We start from the raw sequence: 24,363 nt of genomic DNA on the forward strand, positions 1-24,363 counted from the left end.
ATGGAGGGGTCAGAGAGCTCTCGGATTTCCTTAAAAAACATCTTATTTTTTGTTCCGAAGATGAGGGTGAGGAATTAATGACATCAATGTAATTTTTGGGTGAGCTAAGCCTTTAAGTACAGTATATTTAATTAAACTAAATGAAACGGAGAAATCTTGGCTACTACCTGGAATAAAATGTTTATTTTTAATGTGTATTTCATATTTAATGTTTTGTTTTATTCCAAGTAACTCTTAATTTATTTTTATGCTTTTAGCTTTATTTAACTAAAAAAATACTGCTACAATGTAGCTTCAGAATTTTTTCAAGTAGTAAAGTATATGTTGTCTACCTTTTGGAACAGCCTTCGGTTTAAGACCGGTTGCCTTATAATGCTGCATATAGGCGGCTCACTAGGTTTTGTTACATGTTTTGTTACATGGCTCAAGTAACAATAGGGTTTGGTGTAATCATCAGAAAAGGAAAGTCATTTGAGATGGTGAAGTAAATTATCTTTTTTTATTGGGGAACGTTCTAAAAGAAGGTTGACCTCCAACAAAGACCTCAGTATTCATTTCATAATTATCCTCTAACAGCAAATGAAGGAATATCGAGGCATGTCAATTGAAGGCTATAAGAAGATCAGCAGGAGCCAGTTGGCTTTCAGCCTGTTTAGGCACATCTAGCATGTTGAACAGGTTTTAGCTCCCATCACTCAAGGCTGTTGGAGCTTAGTGTGGGCTGTATATAATAAACAGCTCCTCTTTTTCAGCAAGAAATGAATTGCATTTAATATGGGAAATTTAATCAGGATGTTGGAGGCCTGTTTTATGGATTCATATATTTAGCTGGAGAACCAGGATAAACAGTCATGCCACATTATTTAGACAGCAAAGGGAAAATTACCAGCCAGTCACTGTAACTAGTGGAACTTTTCAGCACTGAAATCCTGCTTTTACTGTCATTGAAGTTGTTTTTGTTATGTGCATTTCTGCACAGCGGTGCAAATTGGGAATTATTAGATAGCTTCAGTCTTTTCCATACAAGTAAACATAGTGTACCTTTGTGGATAAGGAATTTGTAGACTTTAATTGAATAAAAGCACTAAAAGCACACCTTGAATTCAGCTTGCTATATTAGCTAATCTTGTTCATCATGGAGGCAGCATATTTCTGTTTAAGAAAAAAAGAGTCAATTGAAGACAGACTTTAGACAGTCATTCTAATCATATACCTTCATGCCATTCCAAAAATGTATTATCTCCCCCCCCCCCCCCCCCCCCCCTTGTGAGGCTTGAAAATAATTATTTCGTTGATCATTTCCACAGAAGAATAGATTGTACTGGAGCTGTTGAACTCCTAAAAATTATTTGTGACTTTTACATTATGTAAGTCTTCTGACTTAGTGAGGAGCAGCCTGAAATGTTAAGTTCAAAATTCCTTTTTCAAATCTTTGTTCTTTGAGTTCCAAGTGAAATTGGCAGTAAGAATGAGCTCCTGTTTTTACTAAGAGCAAACTTCTGATCTTCTTTGCATTATATATTAGCGAGAAGAGCAGAGTCTGCTCTGTTTTGATGCACTATTGTCACTGCTAATGAGGCAACCAAAATTAGTAGTGCTTCAGCCTTGATTTTAATTGGTAGTTGTGAAAATGAAGTGTGTGCGCGTACGTGCGTGTACGTGTATGTACGTGTTTTTCTATCCTGGTGGGGACTTCAATTCACGCTGATTAATGGGGACCCCATGAGGAAACAAGCCAATAAATTATACGGAATGAGTTTTTTTGAAAATGAAAAGAAAAAGAAAAAAAGAATGAAGGAAGTTTTCTGTGATGGGTTCAGGGGTTAGTGTAATGGGAATATAGAGTTTGTGCAGTATAAAAACCATTACGTTTATGGAGAGTTTGTGTGTGTGTTTTCTTTAAAATTGTAGAAAGGCAAGACCAGCGGCCTATACTATGAAGCCGGTTTAGCTGGCTAGCCAGATATGTTTAAGCTTAGTTTGTGCCAATCCTGGGTTTTTACCATTATAGTGATTTGGCTTTTAGCAGTGCTCTCCATAGTAACTTATGCTCCACAGCTAACCTGCTCCAGGTTAGGTTATGTTCTGGATATGAGATCTCAAACTGAAATTGGACCAATCAGCTGTGAGCACAGTGACACGCCTCTGATGCAATAAAGCCACTCCCCCTCTTTCTACTCCAAATTAAAGGTCACAACATAGCACATGTTTTTTTTTAAAGACTAAAGCGTCTGGCTTTTAACAATGCTTATTTATAATAATAATAATAATAATAATAATAATAATAATAATAATAATAATAATAATAATAATAATTATAATAATTATAATAATAATAATAATAATAATAATAATAATAATAATAATAATAATAATAATTATAATAATAATAATAATAATAATAATAATAATAATAATAATAATGTTCAATGATTTAGATACAATTTATGTAATTAGTATACCCTTAATAACAAATGTATAATTTTAGTTAATCAATCATTAATAGGCACTTTGTTAAAATTAATATAAATAGCCTATATAAAGTTTTAAAAACATTAAATAAAGCTATTAAAAATGTCCAATTCTCTCTATATGTCAACAAAACTAACTTCATTAACTTTTAAGTTGTCCACTTTCGTAGACAGCTCTTTTCTTCTTGCTGTGTAAATTTGTTTAAATTCTTTATATTTTTCAATCATGTAATAATCTGCAGATGAGAGAAATTAATCTCACTGCTTCTCTCGCAAGAAGTGAACCTCAGTTGATCCACAGTGTGTGATTGGCTGTTCACTGCTGATGTCACAGCTAAACTCATGAACTTTAGAACAAAGCCTGAGTTGACAGAGAAAGCTGATGAACAGCATCATGGACCAACAAAGTCTGAATAGATTGGTTTGTTTGTTTTTAACTCGAAACTAATCCTGTAAACCTGTGTTTGTTAAACCACCATCATGGTACAGGCCCCAGGGCTAGTTGTCACATGAGGAAGTTGTCACAAGTATCTAAGTCAATGACTAATATAGTTGAGTCAAAAGTCCAGTTGCACAAACGTGTTTTCTTCAGCAGTAGTTTTGTATGTGTTTTTCAAACACTAGGTTCAGATAAGGTCGTATTTTTTTGTATGACTTCTCTACTCCAAACAAAAATGTCAATATCATCACATATATTTTTAATATCTGTAAACACAATATAGCTACACTGAGAAACATTCAGGCAGGTGTCAAATACTGTAGCTAGATTTTAACTAGCAGTTTGTTTTTTCCATAAATTTCAAGTCTGGTGAGGTTGACATACATGTTTTATGCGTTGTAATAGTTTAAATATGTATAATAGTTTAGATAAAACATGCACGCACACGCGCACGCACACACGCACACACGCACACACGCACACACGCACACACACACACACACACACACACACACACACACACACACACACACACACACACACACACACACACACACACACACACACACACACACACACACACACACACACACACACCTTGTGTTTCAATGTTTTATGAGGACTTTGCTTAGGCGTAATGGTTTTTATACTGTATAAACTGTAAATTCTCCTGTGTCCTATCCAGAATGCCAGTTGAAAGGTTTGAGCTGCGCCCTCTTCTGTGCACGTGTCAATTTGCATTTCCTTCAGCCTGAGGCTTCAATTTTGGGGTGAAAGTGTTTTCACATTTGCCCAACAATATATTTTCTTTAATAAAAAACAAGCCCAGCCCAGGTGAGAAAACGCAAATGTCACGTAACGTATTACTTTTCTTAAAAAGTAACCAAGTAACACAATTAGTTACTTTTTAAGGGAGTAATGCAATATTGTAATGTATTATTTTTCAAAGTAACTGTCCCCTACACGAGAGTCTTGTTTAAGGCAAGGCATATGAACAATCCAGATTGCATGCAACGTTCACAATTGTACTAGAAAAGATGACATCACTATAATTTGTAAATAGACATGGAATGTCTTGTAGAGCTCAGATCACTGAACTTGATATTCTTGGCCATTGTGCCAAGTGTTTTTACACGTTCAGACTGTTTAAATTAGGCACAGTAATGGAGAATCTGAGCCTACATTATTTTCACTGGCAGCGATCTCTACATACCTTCGCACTGTATTGAAGTAACCCCTGAGAGCCTAGAGCCAAATGTAAAGCAGGAACGTCAACAACCTCGAGAAGAAACCCAAGACGGGCCAAAAAGAGATGTGTGTGCATGTGAGTGCTGGGAAGTAAGACCCCAGTCCAAACCCAGTTTCATCCAACTAGCATGAGGCAGTCGAGAAAATGCCAGCAAAGGAAATGAACAGCCGTTTCACTGGAGCAGTCAGGATGAATCTGATTTAACTTGCATGATACGCTTTTCATTCATTACATGGGGATAAGAGAGGGGGATCTGGGATTGGGCGGATGGCCAAACCACTGGTTCTCACAGCCATTTTATAACTTAATATGCACCGTGAAACCTTACAAGAGATGCCTCGCATGCCACTGGCATCCAAAGGTTCGCAGGCCCTTTTATTGTACATTGGCTGGGTTCTTAATGAAGGCTTTGCTGTGGTTTGTTCCGCTCAGCATATTCAGCTTTGAAGTAGCCGCATGCACTTCTTTCGCTTGTAAGATAGATGGATGCCAAGTCAATTTGATCAGACTGAATCGTGCACCCAGTCATTTTGGACTTTTTTGAAGGGTTGAGAGAATGACCTCCGTCGGGATAGCAAGCATTTTTGATCTGATCTGCTGTTGAAAATGAAACACATAGTAAACTTAATGAGCCATTGCATGCTGCGTCTTAACGTCTTAATGGAAATGACTGAACTTTCATTTCCTTGCAAAGATCACATCTGTTCAGTCGATAGAGGTCATGACATCATTCTAGAATCAATATGAATTTAAACTTGACCCTATTACTTTGTTAATAAATGTTCTTGGTCTTATTTCATACAGTTCATCATGGAAAGTTATTACAAAAAACGTTTCTCTTTGTAATCTTTTGTCAAATAATAACTTGGTCTTAGGGCACATGATAGCTATTTTATTATTGTAGGTTATCCTTTCTGTTTTATGCAGCAGTTTAAGGCCCTGATATGCTTACAGCGACGTTCATTTCCTTACATTCTGATTATATGTATGTATGTATGTATGTATGTATGTATGTATGTATGTATGTATGTATGTATGTATGTATGTATGTATGTATGTATGTATGTATGTATGTATGTATTTGACAGGGACAATGCAGAAAAAAAACGAAAAAAAAAAAAAACATTACTACAATTTCATGCTGCCGGTCATATGTGTAAAACTTTTTGGAGCTGTTTGGATATTAACTCATAAAAACAAGTTTTTGGTAATTTTCACAAAAATGTCATGGCTCCCACAATATTTGGTTGCAATATATCAAAACATAGCATGTAATATATCAAAAGAGAAAACAGACCCACTGCTTTTCAATAAAAACATCTTTTTTTAAAAAAATCTGTTTTATTCTTGCGTCATGCTTTCATAAAATAAGCTGAGAAAATCACACAGTTTTGAAGAATGCATTGGATTTATCCTTCAAGGCCTCGTTTGGCCTGATTTTTGTATGAAATGACACTTGAAATGTATCGGGGCCTTTAGGCTAAATTAACTCTTTCTGTGCCATTAATAAGTTAACTCGTCATTTATGAGAAAATGCTTCCCTGCCAATGGAGAGTTTTTACGGCTTTCCATGTTGTCATTGTTAAAATGTAGGGTGGCGCTATTACTCATCTCTTGAAAGAGTACAGTATCTCTGGATCATACACAGACAAAAAAAGCCAGATGCATATGAAAAATAATGCAATCATCAAAGATAAACAGCATAAATCAAAATGGCCTAATGTTACTGAATGAAATGTTGACCCAGGATGAGCTATAGGACTGTAAAGCGTCGGGGCTGTGATGGACTCGATCTACTCCATCTGTGTTTTGACTGTTATACGGAATCTGATCCAGACGTAGTCTTTGACAAAAACTAGATTTTTTATTTTATTTTATGAAACTTACCCACATTCAAGTGTTGATAAAAAAAGAAAGCATAAATGGACATTTTTTTTATTTGTCTAAAAACAGAGGGTCTGTTATTTTTATATATTGCATGCTATGTTTTGATATATTGCAGATATTCAAAACAACCAAATATTCTGGGAGCCATGACATTTTTATGAAAAAATGCATGAAAAGGCTGCCGGTGGCTGGTTAATAGTATATCCAAGTGTTTCAAAAAGTTTTAAGCATAAAATCAAAGTCAATGGGCTCCACTGTTGTTTTGAACTCCAGTGCCTTTCACTTTATGGTCAAAAAAGAAGATTTATTATTAGGATATGCATGGATGCTTTTGAGGGTGACTTGAATTTTCGTCTCTTCAAATTCCAGATATCTTGGCTCCCATACAGTATCAGAATGCCTTGCTTCCTTGGACTTAGGGCTGGGCGATAAAATGATAACGATAATATTATAATGTATAATTTACGATATAATTTTCCTCGATAAAATTACTGTCGCTTCTGGCTTGGCTTGCTCAGTTGGGGACAGTCAAATTTCAACTAAATATCCAAATAAATTGAATTACTAAACTAAATGAAATATATCAAATGAATTACTGATCTGCCCACATTGGCCCTCATTTATCAAAAGTGCATACACCAAATTTCCAGCGTACACCTTGCGTACACCCAAACCCACAGTGACTTTGAGATTTATCAATATGGACGTTGGCGTACGGCACGCTCAAATCCTACGCCAGCTCAGGAGGTGGTGTACGCACGTTTGAGTTAGTGGGAAAATGCGCAGAAAAACAATTCCTAACACCACAAAACGCACTGGCAAGATATGCTATATGACCCACTGTTAAAAACCACAACAACAACATTCAGTGTTTATTTTTGTGCAACATGAACGTCTATGTTTAATTTGTGTGACTTTACCAAAATCGTTTGATTTGTAGGCATATGTATTCCTCCAGTCGCGAGCCTGTGCGCTTTATCTGACGTTTCAGGCCCGCATGGCCTGGCAGCTGCGCACGGACTGGGACTAAAATAATTCAGACTGACAAAATAATAAAAATGACCTTCTTCTTTTAAATAATAATAAAATCTATAAAAACGACACTCTTCTTCTAAATAACAAGCGTCATTAAGAATAATAATCATAATAATAAGAAGAAGAATCTTACAAATCGTCATGTAATTATTAATGTGAATGAATCTTACTCCACATCACATCATCATCACTATTGTACACCCCAATATATGTGCCGTGATGCGAAATTAAATGCTAATTGTTTCAAAACATGTGCTGTAAAATAATGCATTGTGATGGTAATTTATCATCCAAACAGCTTTAAACTGCTGGAGTACGCTTCTCAACCTCCACTCTATTAAGAGTAGGCTACTCGTAATTTGGGTCCATATTTTGTTTTTGTGAGCGCCTTTAATCCCACTCTTTAAACTCCCAAATAAAACAATTTCGTTTTTTTTTTTTCTACTTCCCTGGTGATGGTCTCGATGGGCGTCTCAATCATCTCACTAGTTCAGTAGTCAGAGCGCTGATCAGGGAGTCAGCCCATTGACTTATGTGCTAATCAGTGCCCTGACTAGTGGACTAGTGAGATGATTGAGACGCACCCGATCTCCACGTCGGAGAAGTTTTGCTTCTTTGCCGTCTTCTGTTTGTCCATGGCGTAAAATGAAGGCGTGGAGGAGGTGGAGACTTGAATATATAGGGGCGTGTTATTCTAATGACGATTGTTTTCAGCCGCCGCATTTATCAAGGGCAAGTATTGCGTACACCTGGATTGCAGAGGTGCGCACAGCTTCATAAATCAGGCGATGAGAGGAGTGTAAGCATAATCTTACGCCAACATATACACCAGTTTCTACGCAAGATTGATAAATGAGGGCCATTGTCACTATATATTCATTGAAATGAGCTAGATGACATTACCGTTTTCTCCAGAGCGGCTGTACAGCTGAATCAAATTCCGTTGCATTATTTTCCTGCTAACACCGTGAAGCTGCTTTGAAACAATCAGCATTTTAAAAAGTGCTATATAAATAAAGTTGATAACAAGAGTTCAATAAATATTCGATGTAATGTTTATTTGCCAAAAGCTGAATGAAACAGCACTCATTTGAATGACACCATTTATCCGCTCGGCTCAAAGTTCAAACAGCAGTGCAGCAGATTACTGACTAAGTGTTCTCGTCACATGACCACTAAACAATGCTGTGAGATCCAGTGAGAAACTCTTGAATCAAGTAAAGAACACCAATGTCTCTGTGATTTAAACTAATTTAAAGCCAGATGAAACAGTGCTGACAAACAGGAAAAACTGGGCACAACGATACTGTCAGAAGGCTTTTCAATTTACAAATCACCATCATTTAACTTGGATTTACTGTAGTAACACTAACTGCACCATGGTATTGTGACATAAATTTCATAATTATTGCATTTTATTGTTTATTTAATGTAGATATGTATAAAAGGAGTAATGGCATGTAATTAATTACAGTATTTTTGTGATTAAGTGCATTTAGTAAATGTTAGGCTACAGTTTTTCATACAAATACCATACAAACCATATAGTTACATTTTAATATGTGTGGTTTTAACTGTGGTTATCATGATGTATGCTACTATGGAAGACCAGTGGTTAAAGGAACACTCCACTTTTTAGGAAAATGGTTTAACTTCTATAGTTACATCGAGTACTAAGATCAACAAAAATTAAAAGGTTTTTTTTTTTTTTTTTTTTTTTTTAGACCGATATGACCAGGAACTATTTTCTCATTCCTGTGTAATAATCACAGATTTACTACTGTAAAAGTGCATTCTCTGCAACTACACAAACTTAGTGCCGGTCCCATTGGAAATTGCCTATCTGAGGACTACTTTAAGTCGCTGTGTAATATCACTGCACCACTGCACCCATGGGATGGCAGCAAAGTTCCGTGATTATTATGCAGGAATGAGAAAATAGTTCCTATATATATCGGTCTAAAAAAAAACACAACTTTTCATTTTCCGTTGGTCTTAGTACACGATGTAACTACAGAATAGTCTAAGAAAGTCTTAGAAGTTTTAAATAGGAAAAATATTATATTTGAAAAAATAAAGTCTTTGGTCATTTTTGAGTGCGATGCTAACGGTCTAATCCGATTCAATGATGTATGCTAAGCTATGCTAAAAGTGTTACCGCCAGATACAGAGATTGGCTGACTGGATTCAGAAATGGTAAAACTTAACTGTTTAACTCTAAGGGACTTGGAAAATGAGCTTATTTTCAAAAAAGTGGTGTTCCTTTAAAGGATTAGTTCACTTCAAATTGAAAATTTCCTGAGAATTTTCTCACCCCGCCATCCAAGAAAATCTTTATTTCTTCAGTGGAAAAGAAATTAAGTTTTTTTTTAGGAAAAAAAAATCTGGATTTTTCTCCACACAAAAGACTTCTTTGGCAACCAAAATGTTGAAGGTCCAACTCAAATGCAGTTTCATAGGGCTTCGAAGGGCTTCAGAGGCTCGGCAGGAACCCGGCTGAGGAATAGGGTCTTATCTAGGGAAACTGTCTGTCATTTTCTGAACATTTTTTAAAATTGTAACCTAAATTGCTTATCTTGTGCTGCTCTGCGACACACCACGGATTGCGCAATCACGTCACGTGATTTGTTTGCCCACTTTCTAGCCGACTTTCCAGCGTGATTGCGCAATCCGTGGTGTTTTTTTTTTTCTTCTTGAAAATAAATGATGGTTTTGCTAAGACTCAATTCCTCAGATGGGATCGTGCAGAGCCTCTGAAGCCCTTCGAAGAGTTTTGAAACTGCATTGATATGGACCTTCAACATTTTGGTTGCTATTGTTGAGGTCTATTGTGTGAAGACAAATCCTGGAATGTTTTCCTTAAAAACTTAATTTATTTTCAACACATATATATATTTTTTTTGTTTTTTGTTTTTTTTGGGGCCATATCACCCAGCCCTACTTGGACTACATTTTAATTCTGCAAACTCGCTTTTAGGTCTGGCTCTATTCTGCTGTGTAACAACACCAATTTACCATCCAATCCATTCCTACTGGATAAAATTATCTTTTTTCTTATTTAAAATCCAGTTCCATTTGGAAATATGCCACATAATGGAAGAAAATTGGGTCGGACATATGTTGTTTAAAGTTTTAAATTGAAATTGAATGTAGATATGATGATGCTCTTAATAGTGTTTGGTTGCAGTACATTATGTGTGGTAACACTTGTAGTCTGTACTCCAGGGGCCCCGACAGGAAGTTATCTAAAGGAAGACATGAGCCACTGGCAGCTACATGCTCACTACTATCCTCCTCTACTGCGATCCGCAAACATCCGCAAGTTTATGGTTGGATATGAGATGCTAGCAAATGAACAGAGGGATCTTACACCTGAACAGGTATGTTTTCCTCTTTCCAAATATGTTAGTGCTATATTTTTCAGTCCCGTTCCCCATGTACATACTATATACTTGTTATAGTAATACAAATAACTGCTTAATAACCTGGTACTAACCATGAACCTACCCGTAAACCTACCCATGTAGTTACCTTATATTACCCAGTACTTTCTTAGGCAAGTACACTGTAAATACACGAGTGCACATACTGTAAAAAAACCAAAACATGTTCTAGACTTCGGCATTGGCATTAGCCTTTTTTACATTTCTATTTTGATTCTATCCTACTCCAAACACTCTTGACAAGACACAATTATAATAAAATAAATAAAAAGTACATTGATTTAGTAGGAATAAATAAATGATTATTATTATTATTATTATTATTATTATTATTATTATTATTATTATTATTATTATTATTATTATTAATTTAACATCTTATCAGCCTTTTGCCTTTCTGTAAATAAGCATCTGGCAACATTTATCATATTTTTTATTATATTTATAATAATAATAATAATAATAATCATTTTATTATTATTATTATTATTATTATTATTATTATTATTATTATTATTATTATTATTATTATTATTATTATTATTTCAATATTAACATGAGTCCTAGCAGGCTGTTGGCTGTCTACATTTTTAAATATATTTTAAATAGTATTTATAATAAGATATTATTTTTATTTGAACAGAACTCTTAGCAGACCTTTGGCTCTCTGTAAACGTGCATCTGGGTCTACTCGCTTGATGGAAAATAAAAAGAGTGAGCAATGTCTTGTTTGGTCATAAAATCTGACAACACCGTTTGGATCAGGTCACAGGTTCTCGTTTACAGGCTGGGTTTGGATTTCAATTTAACGCCTAGGCAGACCTGTAGATTGTATTCTTCTCCTGACTCAGGGGTGTTTTTATCTGTCTTTCCACTACATTTAGAGTTTCCACAAGCTTAGCTCCCCCAATTATTCCTAGTTCAACACCCAAGATGTAGATAACCTATTTCTTAATGCCAGGTTTTTATGACCTAACATTACTCTGCCCAGTTTCTCCAAAGCCACAGGTTATAAAAGGCTCCTGAAGTGCCTTTCCTGACAGCCAATGCTGTCAGATTTGTAATAATTGGCTAGTGAGGGGACTTTTGTTGTTTTCCGCAGGGAGTCTCAAAGCACTGTTATAATGCCACGCTTAACAGCTTCTGACTTCTTCTTGCGTTACTGAGTTACTGTCCTCAGTATCATTGGAAGAGAGCAGCGTTCATTTAATTCACAATGACTCATATTTCCAGCACTTCTGCACCTACTTCACCTGCTTCATTAATGTGTCTAGTCATGTGGGACTTACTTCAACCATCTAAGTGTTTCTGTCAGGCACTCCCAGGCCAGGGTGACCCTGCTCAGTCTAAAGCTGTCAAGCGAGGGAAGGGGAGCCGAACAGAAATTGAGTCCCCTATTTTCCTGTCTCATTTTTCTCATTGCGGCCACCGAGGGGAGGAGGATAAGGGTGCAGCATGTTACACTCTTGATTGATGCCCATCTGGATGTATTGATTGATAGCTTGATCAAATTACAGCCTTCCATCCGGAGGTTGTCAGGACACTGGCCGTCAACACTGATCCGTCACGCTGCGACTGTCTGTCGCACAGACTTGGGTCCAATCACCAGCCCCCCTCCCAACAGCAATCCGAGCCCTTTTCACACTCCCCGCAAACCCATTTCCCCCCAGCTTGTTCACCTGAATGTGAAATTTATCAGCAGGCAGTGAGCGTTATCAGTCCTAAACCAGGACATCTGTTTTTCTCAGAGCTAAACGAGTGAGAATGGTTTGGGCTGCGATAAATTGAACTTGTTATCTGTCGACCTGACCTCTGTCTACTGAGCTGGTGGGGAATTCAAAGCCAAGTTAGCAGGTGAGCGCACTAGAGCAACCAGACCCTATTGCAGCCAATTTTACAAGCCAATATCGAAGATGAAACTGAGGTAAGAATGTAATTGGTTCCATGAGCTATATCTCTCTTTAGTGTCTTTACGTTTACATGGGCACCTTTACGCGATCGCTAATTAAAGTAATCGGGCTGATGTGCAGATTCACAACGCAACTAAATACAGAAACACACACTGCATATACTCACAACGCAACCAAATACAGAAACGCACACTGCAAATACTCACAAAGCAACTAAATACAGAAACACACGCTGCAAATGTTGGCATGATGTTGGGATGTTCTGTTTCTCGGCTGCGCCGCTGTTCCATCTTGCATTGCGGCCGTGGAGCGGCTTGGACTTCTGCGTCGACCCCGGTGTGTCCACAGAAGTGCCCGGAAAACTTTATCTGCCTCCTGCATGGTGCTGCGGCGATCCCTATCGTCTGAATCGTTATGAAGACCCATCATCTGGTCTTGAGCTGTCATGCCTCGACGACGTCATCAGGACGCTGCCGCTGGGAGAAATGTAAAACATGGAGTGGACCACTTCCACCATCAGCTCTGTTTCTGGTTCACCATCAGCTCTGTTTTCTGTTTCACTATCAGCTTTGTTTTCTGTTCACCATTAGCTCTGTTTTCTGTTCTCCATCAGGTCTGTTTTCTGTTCACCATTAGCTCTGTTTTCTGTTCACCATCAGCTCTGTTTCTGGTTCACCATCAGCTCTGTTTTCTGTTCACCATCAGCTCTGTTTCTGGTTCACCATCAGCTCTGTTTTCTGTTCACCATCAGCTCTGTTTTCTGTTCACCATCAGCTCTGTTTTCTGTTCACCATCAGCTCCGTTTCTGTTCACCATCAGCTCTGTTTTCTGTTTACCATCAGCTCTGTTTCTCTTCACCATCAGCTCTGTTTTCTGTTCACCATCAGCTCTGTTTTCTGTTCACCATCAGCTCTGTTTTCTGTTCACCATCAGCTCTTTTTCTGTTCACCATCAGCTCTGTTTTCTGTTCTCCATCAGCTCTGTTTTCTGTTCACCATCAGCTCTGTTTTCTGTTCACCATTCACCATCAGCTCTGTTTTCTGTTCACCATCAGCTCTGTTTTCTGTTCACCATCAGCTCTGTTTTCTGTTCACCATTCACCATCAGCTCTGTTTTCTGTTCACCATCAGCTCTGTTTTCTGTTCACCATCAGCTCTGTTTTCTGTTCACCATCAGCTCCGTTTCTGTTCACCATCAGCTCTGTTTTCTGTTTACCATCAGCTCTGTTTCTCTTCACCATCAGCTCTGTTTTCTGTTCACCATCAGCTCTGTTTTCTGTTCACCATCAGCTCTGTTTTCTGTTCACCATTCACCATCAGCTCTGTTTTCTGTTCACCATCAGCTCTGTTTTCTGTTCACCATCAGCTCTGTTTTCTGTTCACCATCAGCTCTGTTTCTGTTCACCATCAGGTCTGTTTTCTCTTCACCATTAGCTCTGTTTTCTGTTCACCATCAGCTCTGTTTCTGGTTCACCATCAGCTCTGTTTTCTGTTCACCATCAGCTCTGTCTCTGGTTCACCATCAGCTCTGTTTTCTGTTTCACTATCAGCTTTGTTTTCTGTTCACCATCAGCTTTGTTTTCTGTTCACCATCAGCTCTTTTTTCTGTTCACCATCAGCTCTGTTTTCGTTCACCATCAGCTCTGTTTTCTGTTCACCATTAGCTCTGTTTTCTGTTCACCATTAGCTCTGTTTTCTGTTCACCATCAGGTCTGTTTTCTGTTCACCATTAGCTCTGTTTTCTGTTCACCATCAGCTCTGTTTCTGGTTCACCATCAGCTCTGTTTTCTGTTCACCATCAGCTCTGTTTCTGGTTCACCATCAGCTCTGTTTTCTGTTTCACTATCAGCTTTGTTTTCTGTTCACCATCAGCTCTGTTTTCTGTTCACCATCAGCTCTGTTTTCTGTTCACCATCAGCTCTGTTTTCGTTCACCATCAGCTCTGTTTTCTGTTCACCATCAGCTCTGTTTTCTGTTCACCATCAGCTCCATTTTTTTGTTCACCATCAGCTCTGTTTTCTGTTTACCATCAGCTCAGTTTCTCTTCACCATCAGCTCTGTTTTCTGTTCACCATCAGCTCTGTTTTCTGTTCACCATCAGCTCTGTTTTCTGTTCACCATGAGCTGTTTTCTGTTCACCATCAGCTCTGTTTTCTGTTCACCATCAGCTCTGTTTTCTGTTCACCATCAGCTCTGTTTTCTGTTCACCATGAGCTGTTTTCTGTTCACCATCAGCTCTGTTTTCTGTTCACCATCAGCTGTTTTCTGTTCACCATCAGCTCTGTTTTATGTTCATCATCAGCTGTTTTCTGTTCACCATCAGCTCTGTTTTCTGTTCACCATCAGCTCTGTTTTCTGTTCACCATCAGCTCTGTTTTCTGTTCACCATCAGCTCTGTTTTCTGTTCACCATGAGCTGTTTTCTGTTCACCATCAGCTCTGTTTTCTGTTCACCATCAGCTGTTTTCTGTTCACCATCAGCTCTGTTTTATGTTCATCATAAGCTGTTTTCTGTTCACCATCAGCTCTGTTTTCTGTTCACCATCAGCTCTGTTTTCTGTTCACCATCAGCTCTGTTTTCTGTTCATCATCAGCTGTTTTCTGTTCACCATCAGCTCTGTTTTCTGTTCACCATCGGCTCTGTTTCTGTTCACCATCAGCTCTGTTTCTGTTCACCATCAGCTCTGTCTTCTGTTCACCATCAGCTCTTTTTCTGTTCACCATCAGCTCTGTTTTCTGTTCACCATCAGCTCTGTTTTCTGTTCACCATCAGCTCTGTTTCTGTTCAGTTTTCTGTGTTGGTTGATTGTTTGTAGTATTCTATATTTTTACTTCTTATTAATTTTTTGGTTATTTTTTCCCTTTGTTGCACTTTGAGATTCTTCAGAATGAAAAGTGCATTATAAATTAAGTATATTATTAAATGTGACCCGTCACGGAAACCAGGGGCACAAGTCGGCAGCACAACTTTTGAGCAAAATGAGATTGAAGTGTTTTTTTTTCAAATTTTGTGATTTTCGTTTTTTTGCAGAATCTTTTAGTTGAGATCTCGAAGAAGCCTCTCCGTTTTTGAGACAGCAGTATTGGTGTATTTAAAAGCGTACATTTTGAAGTTGAAATTGGCTTGTTTTCGGAGATTCTAGCACGCAGTAGAGGCGTGTCATTGTCTGTGTGTATTTCCATACGGGATAAGCCGGCTTTTGTTTCTTTTGTTATTGTACCCGCCCTCCGAGGGAAGCGTGGCTACTTATTATGCAGCTCCAGCTGATATCAACATTCAATAAAGATGGACACCGCAAAGATGATCGCAGACGAGCTGAACCGTGGCCGTTACACCGAAAATGTTTCGAAGTACTTCTTCGACAAGCCGGATGCTTATGAACAAGCGCTCACAGACTCTGAAGAAGATGCAAGTGACGATGAAAGCGGCATAATAAGACTGGATAATACCCTAATCTACAACTGAGTGAAGGTGAAGAAGAGGAAGAATGTATCAGACAGGCGTCAGACGAGCTGGACCGTAAGAAATCAGAGGCTATATCGATAGTAACATTTGACAGGGATAAAGGCAGAGAAATGGCTCAAATCTGTAACCTTGGCTATAGTGTAGTGGTAAGACACATGTCATCAAGTTTTGATGGAACTCGATCGAGGATCGAATCTGCCTTTTGTCACACTCTCTCTCTACTCCCTTTTCCCATCACATATCAGATCGGAAAGGCATTTATTTTCAAAAAGAATTGAGAAAATGTTAGTGGAAATAAAGCATCTAACGTGTTTATTAATAAGTGTTTCTCGGTTAGAGTGTGTGGCAAAAGGCGGATTCGAACCACTGATCGCATATGCGTCAAAACTTAATGACATGCGCCTTACCCCTACACTACAGCCACGGTTAAGGACTGTAACCACATCTCACATGTTCATTCTAAGAACACACACGTTATCTCATGTTTAGACCTTCCCATACCTACCTATTGTTCTTAACTGTCATTTTAATTGTAATCGTTAGCATCGTATCACTTGCCAAAAAACCCAATTACTATAATGGGCTTTTAGTTGGTAATTTTAGCTTTATTATTAGTAGTATGCGGTCCGATTTTTCCCGTTGCGTCTGTCGTTACTAGCAACCATGCAGCTTTACTTATGGCTTATCTAAATGAGATGTAAATGAGCCCTATTGTCACTCCCAGCAGGTGAGAACCGGTGAGAACTGCAAAACTTTTATAGGCTGTTTTCTCTCGTTTACACTTTTCTAAAGGCATACATTCAGATGGACACAACTTCTCCAAATATTATCAGAATCTGTGAATAACTCAAAATGCCCCAGAACCGGCTTGTGTCCCCACTTTTTCGTGACTGGTCACAAATACTCACAACACAACCAAATACAGAAACACACGCTGCAAATTCTCTCAAGGTAACCGAATACAGAAACACACAGCAAATATTTACAACGCAACTAAATACAGAAACGCACTGCAAATACTCACAACCCAACCAAATACAGAAACACACTGCAAATACTCACAACGCAACCAAATACAGAAACCCACGCTGCAAATACTCACAATGCAACCAAATACAGAAACACACTCCAAATACTCACAATGCAACTAAACACAGAAACACACGTTGCAAATACAAGCTTCAAATTCTCACAAGGCAACCAAATACAGAAAAGCACTGCAAATACTCGCAACACAACCAAATACAGAAACACACTGCAAATACTCACAACGGAACCAAATACAGAAACACACTCTGCAAATTCTTACAACGCAAACAAATACAGAAACACACTGCAAATACTCACAACGCAACTAAGTACAGAAACACACTGCAAAAACTCACAATGCAACTAAATACAGAAACACACGTTGCAAATACAAGCTTCAAATTCTCACAAGGAAACCAAATACAGAAACGCACTGCAAATACTCACAACCAAATACAGAAACACATGCTGCATATACTCACATGCAACTAAATACAGAAATGCACTGCAAATACTCACAACGCAACCAAATACAGAAACACACTGCAAATACTCACAACACAAACAAATAGAGATACACACACTAAATAAACTCACAACGCAACCAAATACAGAAACGGGCTGCAAATACTCACATGCAACTAAATACAGAAACACGTTGCAAATACTCACAACGCAACCAAATACAGATTCACATGCTGCATATACTCACATGCAACTAAATACAGAAACGCACTGCAAATACTCACAACGCAACTAAATATAGAAACGCACTGCAAATTCTCACAATGCAACCAAATACAGAAACGCACTGCAAATACTCACAACGCAACTAAATACAGAAACACACTGCAAATACTTACAACGCAACTAAATACAGAAACGCACTGCAAATACTTGCAACGCAACTAAATACAGAAACGCACTGCAAATACTCACAATGGAACCAAATACAGAAGCGCATGCTGCATATACTCACATGCAGCTAAATACAAAAGCGCACTGCAAATACTCACAACACAACTACATACATAAACATGCTGCAAAAACTCACAACACAGGTAAATACAGAAACAAACTGCAAATACTCACAATGCACATACGATCAGTATGTTAAAATAAACAAAAAAACTCACCTTTCAGGTCATCGACAACACCACTGATGAGTAGACATTAAACAATAATGTCCCAGCCAGGTTCCTCATATTTTTAGTGCGTTTCTGTATTTAGTTGCGATGAGAGTATTAGCAGCAAGTGTTGTCAAACTAATGAAAATGTTTTTCGTAACTTGCTTGTGTTTTCTACAGTTTCAGCATGTTGAGCTCTTTCATCTACCGTATCTTTGGGCTTCAGTAGAGTCTCTCTTCTAATTTGATTGCTATAAATAAATGTTTAATGTTCAAAATTATAATTTATTGATGACAGTGTTCTAATCTCATTAGGCCAGATTTGAATCCAGGTTGTGCATCACTGCTCAAACAGTCAAAACCCAACATACGGCATAGCCATATTTAGCGATTGCATGTCGCTGGTTCCTAACTGGTTCCTAGCGCGCACAAGCACATATTCATATGCCAGTTATTGCCAAGCATTACGCAGGGACGCTAAGGGTAATGCGGCAGGCGCTTTTTTTATCTTCTGCGCTCAAACGTCATGACTGAGCGGCTTTCGTTTGGAATATCGTGCTGAACTTCTGGGGCGATTTAATGTGCTGTAACATTTATTATGGCTTTATGAATGCGGCACTCCCATGGCGAGCCCAGCTGCCAGTGTTTATGAGACTGACCTCTCACTCAACGGCGGCAACAGCCTCCATCAACCCATGCCGCAGCGGCGGTTGCAAAGGAATTAAAGTGTTGTGGCTGAGAGATTGGATCAGGAAGTGACACAGCCGCTAGGACGTTTAATCACACCCCTGCAGGGACTTATCTCAGGAGAGAGTGGGCGACTGGTGGTTCCTCTACTGTGAGCGCTAGACATGAATACAGAGTCTGTCGTCGCTGGAGGGTCTGGGTCACACTGTGTGTTTTTCATAATGTGCTTTCACAGCAATCTCCCTTTTTTGCTACAGTTTTATTTTTTAAATTTATATCTCTATCCCAGCAAATTGTGGTCAAAGCACTTCTAGAGAACTGCATAGGGGAGGCTGGAGCTAGTTTCTCAGTAAATATTTCTCAGCACAGTCTCTGTATAGACATACTATAGCTCTACAAAAAATTCAGCTTTGATCACAGGAATAACTCTACCCGTATCCCACCTCAAAATCAGCAAAAGTGTTTTGCAATACTATATGAACACAACAAGTACATTGTAATTATTTTTTGATGTAAGTACATAGAAGTTATGGCCATCTAATATAAAGTGGCCCCACTACGAAACTTCTTTCAAACACAAAAAAAAAATCGAACAGACCACAAACATTTGAACAGTTGTATACAGTGTGTGGTAAGTGTTGAGTGCCTACAGTAACTCAAGCTGAATTGTCTCTGTTTCTTCTCTGTCTCTCTCCCTTTTCCTCATTTTCACAGGCTGCAGACCAGTTAAGAAAACTCGGAGAGGAACATTATAAGGTGAAAAAAACAGAAGGTGATGGAGGAATGGAGAACTAAAAGAGTGTGACCTGTCGGCCACCTTCTGTGTCCAACGGCCTGATAATGAGAACATAAAACTGAGAGAAACAGATGGAGCTGTAAGACGACTCATCTGCTTTAGTGCAAAGAGTTTAAAACTTGAACTAACTACTTTCTGATCCCCCTATTTTTCATTCAAGTTAGAAGTTAAAATTGGCTCCCAAGTTTCTGTTTAGGGCCCTAAAGGCCAAACCATGGGAGCTGGTAATTGCTCAGTTGAGAGCCAAAGTGATTTTTCTGAAAAGTTCCAAATGACAAGCTGTAATCTTTGCTTATACTGTGTGTGATTTCTATCGCTTTACTGAATGCTGTATGCAATTTCTATAGCTTTCAATTCTTTAATAAAGTCCCCCCACACCCAAACAATCGCCTAATAACACATTACATCATCCTAGCTACAACCTAAAAACACAGTATAAACCACATAATCGTGCCTAACAACCACCTATAACAATATAGAAATTACCTAGCAACCACCTACAACTTAGCAACTGTCTAACAACAAACAGGGAACTAACCAAAAAAACCCTATTAACCAAATAGCAACACCTTAGCAACCATTTAGAACATCTAGCAGCTTCCTAGAAACAGTCTACCATTTATCTTCCACTGTATAACCTAGTAACCACCTAGAACTTTACCAACTGCCTAGCAACACCATATAAACCACCCTAACAACCACAGAACACCATAGCACCCGCTTAACAACACTATAGAACATCTTAGCCACAACCTACTTAGCAACTTTCCAACAACACTCAAGACAAATACCACAGAAACCATATATCAACACCTTAGAATCCAGCATGTTCTGAACAGACAAGTACAACATGTAAAATCCAGTTATTCATTACTGCCAAGAACTTTCTACAGTATACACAGGCAATATCTAACCTGGCCTTCTGTAGCTGTTAAAACGGAAAGCGCAATTCACCGCCTCGGGGCAGCTCGCTTAATGAGGGAAATGTGTTCAGCGGATCAGTTTTCCTTTTCCTGCACCGCACCTGCCGAGCTGCAGTTCGGTTTATGCCAGCGCTCAAATGTCTGACATTGAGAGGCGAAACGTTTTTCTTGTCAAGCCAATTTACAGTGGCATAACAGAAGGTCTCTCTCCCACGCCAGGTGCTCCATCATTCTCTCTGTCAGTGATTCTCAGTGTACTTAAGAATGTGAGCGGGCCCAGTCTGTTTGCAGCGGCATCCATCTGTTCAGGTGTCTGTTGTCACATAGAACTAGGGGTTAGGATCATTCAGAGCAGAAGCCAGGGACGGATGAGCTTTTCAACATGCTGTGGTGAAATCATGAATCATAAAGGAAAACTACATTTGGGTTCACTGTGCTTCTGTTGTCTTAACACTGGAAAGGAAGTTCATAGAAAATTGTTCCCTTCACATTGGCTGCATTTACACTGCAAGGTCTAATGCACAGAACCCACATTTTGACATTATTTTCCTTCTGTTTACATTCACTTACATAGACGTTACTGACTGTGTTTACATTAATACCCAGTCAGACCGTGCAACGCCGCACTGCCCAAACTGATTTGTGCTGTGCTATCACTGGTTCGAAAAATAAATTCTTTCAGTGCTGTCCATTTGGCTCATGTAACTATTTGTGTGTGCCATGTCGTTTAGTCAAGTGCTGCAGGTTTGTCCCTCTTTTGGAACAAAAATTGATTATGGTGATTTTTGAATACATAAAAAATGTGTGTGTGTGTGTGTGTGTGTGTGTGTGTGTGTGTGTGTGTGCGTGTGTGTGTGTGTGTGTGTATATATATATATATATATATATATATATATATATATATATATATATATATGAGAGAGAGAGAGAGAGAGAGAGAGAGAGAGAGAGAGAGAGAGAGAGAGAGAGAGAGAGAGAGAGAGAGGTAGGCTATGTATTATTGGGGAAAAAAGCATCTTTCAATTAGTCTTTTCCCCCCAATAGTTTTTAGAATTATAACAACATTATTGTTATAATATTATTGTAATTATTATAACAATGGACTTCTCTGTTATAACAATGAAAACTTTCCTGATATATTATTGGGGGGGAAAGCCTCATTGAAAGAAATAAACTAATGTATTTATGTAATAATTATTATTTTTGGGGAAAACAAGCTATTTTGTTGTAATGTTATAAATATATATATAAAAAAAAGAAAATTATGAAAAAATTATATAGCAGGCCCTCAAGTTTCTAAAAATATCACACCATTTGACAGTTTTATGACATGACAAAGTTAGTTCAGGTTGTAAAAAACTTTAAATTATGTTATTGGCATAAAAATATTATTTTTTATATGATATATTACAGTTTTAATATAAATGGTAATAAATGAAATTATGTTTTGGATAAAATTTAAAATATTTTTTCTTTTATATTAATTTTTGTATCATTTTTTATTTATTTAAAATTGGTATTTTATTTATCTTGATATTTACATCACATTTACATTTAATCGTTTAGCAGACTCTTTAATCCAAAGTGACTTACAAATGAGGAGAACAATAAGCAATCAAACCAACAACACGGCAACAATATGGAAATGTTGTGACTTGTCCCAGTTATTTTAGCACACTACATATAGTACGTTGTATTTGTTAAATAAATAACAATAAATAGATATACATAATAGAATAGTAAGTGTTAGTATTGATGGGTCAACTGTTAAGAAAAAAGATGTGTCTATAGACTCAGCAGCTCGGGTTGAGTTGGGCAGGTCATTCCGCCTGAATGGAACAGTCAAGTTAAAGGTCCATGAAAGTGATTTTGTGCCTATTTAGGATGGCACCACAAGGCACCGTTCACTTGCAGAACTCAAGCTTCTGGAAGGCATATGGGTCTGAAGTAGTGAGTTTAGGAATAGGGATACAGAGCCAGTGGTTGTTCTGTAGGCAAACATCAGTGCCTTGATTTTGATTCAAGGGGCAATTCGCTCATTAAAGACCCTTCTTGCTGTACCATTCTAGATCATCTGCAGAGGTTTGACAGTACATACTGGAAGGCTTGCCAAAAGAGCATTACAATAGTCCAGTCTGGATAGAACAAGAGCTTGGACGATTTTTCCCCCCTCCTACTTAAAATCAATCTGCAGATGACAAAGAAATTGTTCAAAACAAGTTTTAACTTTATTTTGTTTAGGTAAAATTAAATATTTGCAGCTTGGTAGAAGTGCCACCTGGGGTGCAAAACTTTCCGCATGTGAATAACCCGGACTATTCCACAGTATAAATGGGCACCATATCTTTTGCAATATACAGTATACATATCAAAGGTTTATGAATTGATATGCAGATAAAATTAACTTTTATTAACAAAAGTAATGTGCAAAAAAAGTATAGGGAAAATTTAAATGTAATGCTCTTATTAAATATAGATTAGCATTGTTCTTCAATAGTCTCACACTGAACTGATCGACAGCTTCAGTGATTATTAAAGGAGCTCTTTACTTTACTGTAATTTAGTCACAATTTGAAGAAAAGTTTAGTTTTTCCTGAGACTGTGACTTCGTACTTTTCTCCATACATTAGGGAGTGGAAATCGCTAATAAATCAATAAGTGCTCTTCATAGTGGTGGGCATTTCATATCTTTTTTTAAATAAAAATGCTACAAAATGGATTACACATTTTAAAAAAATAAACTAAAAAAAACATTCGACTGTTTCTTTCACAAGACCCCTTTAAACTTTTAGTTTTACAAACCATCACATTAAAAATAACATTACAGTCGGATATCTAGAGCTTTGAAGTGCTGGAAATAAGTGTGAAGCTCTTGAAAACCATTGGAAAGTGCTTGAATTTCAATCTCAAAAGGTTGTACGAATCCTGAGATAAATAATGACAACAACAACAACAACATTAAATCCATGTGGTTTTACTACAGTACAATCGTGGTAAATGTTGGTGTTTTGTGACTGAAACCCCTGACCTTCGCTCAGCTCTGTTAGAGCTGATATCTGTGGTTTATAACAGAATTCTGCCCCGACCGCTTCCACTAGATCACAGTAGCGATGGTATTAATTCTGTGGTGAATTTAGGGTGTGTTCACACTTGTCATGTTTGGTTCGATTAAAACGAACCCTGGTGCGGTTGCTCGGTTAGTGCGGTTCATTTGAACATATGTGAACGCTGCCATCCGAACCCTGGTGCGCACCAAACAAGCGGACCGAGACCGCTAAAAAGATGGGTCTCGGTCCGCTTCCAAACGAACTCTGGTGCGGTTCGATTGATATATGAACGCAACACGGACCAAAGACATGTAAACGGACCAAAAACTGGACGTAATGTCACAAGATGCCACGCATAATGCAGCTGATTTGACGACGCGGAAAGATCGGTGTATCCAAAATTAGTAACTTTAACGTTAGAGGGAAAATGTGGAGCAAGGAGTGCCTAATCAATATTTGGTCAGACGAGCATGTTTCGAAAATGCTAGAAAAAACACACAAAAAGCATACCTGGCTCTTCTCATCAAAGTTCCTGTGTTGCCCATTATTATCTGGTACAGACGACAGAACGGCCGTCTCTTTTGCATAAGAGACGCCCGACTCTTTTCTGCACAACGGAGGAAATCCTGCTGCTGTTTTGAATGTTTTGAACATTTTATGAGCTCTTCATGAGTTCCCAGTGGGTAAAAATAATGCCACATGTACACGCATAAAATGATCGCGTTTAATCCAGCACACAGCGTTGTTTTGAACATTTCATGAGCTCTTCATGAGTTCTCTGGTAAAAAATAATGCCATATGTGTTACACGCATAAAATGATCGCGTTTAATCCAGCACACAGCGTTGTTTTGAATG

The 24,363-nt window shown here is 38.1% G+C and overlaps 1 protein-coding gene across 2 annotated transcripts in view; it reads left to right on the forward strand.

Annotated features, from left to right (window-relative positions):
- Window positions 1-21,117, forward strand: part of galt (galactose-1-phosphate uridylyltransferase) — a 189,408-nt gene extending 168,291 nt beyond the window's left edge. The window contains exons 10-11 of one of the 2 annotated variants that reach the window (XM_067433716.1): window positions 10,295-10,461; window positions 19,456-21,117. In XM_067433716.1, the coding sequence (XP_067289817.1) occupies window positions 10,295-10,461; window positions 19,456-19,536 (248 nt within the window). In that variant the 3' untranslated portion in view covers window positions 19,537-21,117. The remainder of the gene's footprint in view (window positions 1-10,294; window positions 10,462-19,455) is intronic. The other variant, XM_067433717.1, reaches the window with a different exon arrangement.
- Window positions 21,118-24,363: the final 3,246 nt, after the last annotated feature.

The sequence above is a fragment of the Pseudorasbora parva genome, chromosome 23, assembly GCF_024679245.1.
Source record: "Pseudorasbora parva isolate DD20220531a chromosome 23, ASM2467924v1, whole genome shotgun sequence".
NCBI classification, from domain to species: domain Eukaryota; kingdom Metazoa; phylum Chordata; class Actinopteri; order Cypriniformes; family Gobionidae; genus Pseudorasbora; species Pseudorasbora parva.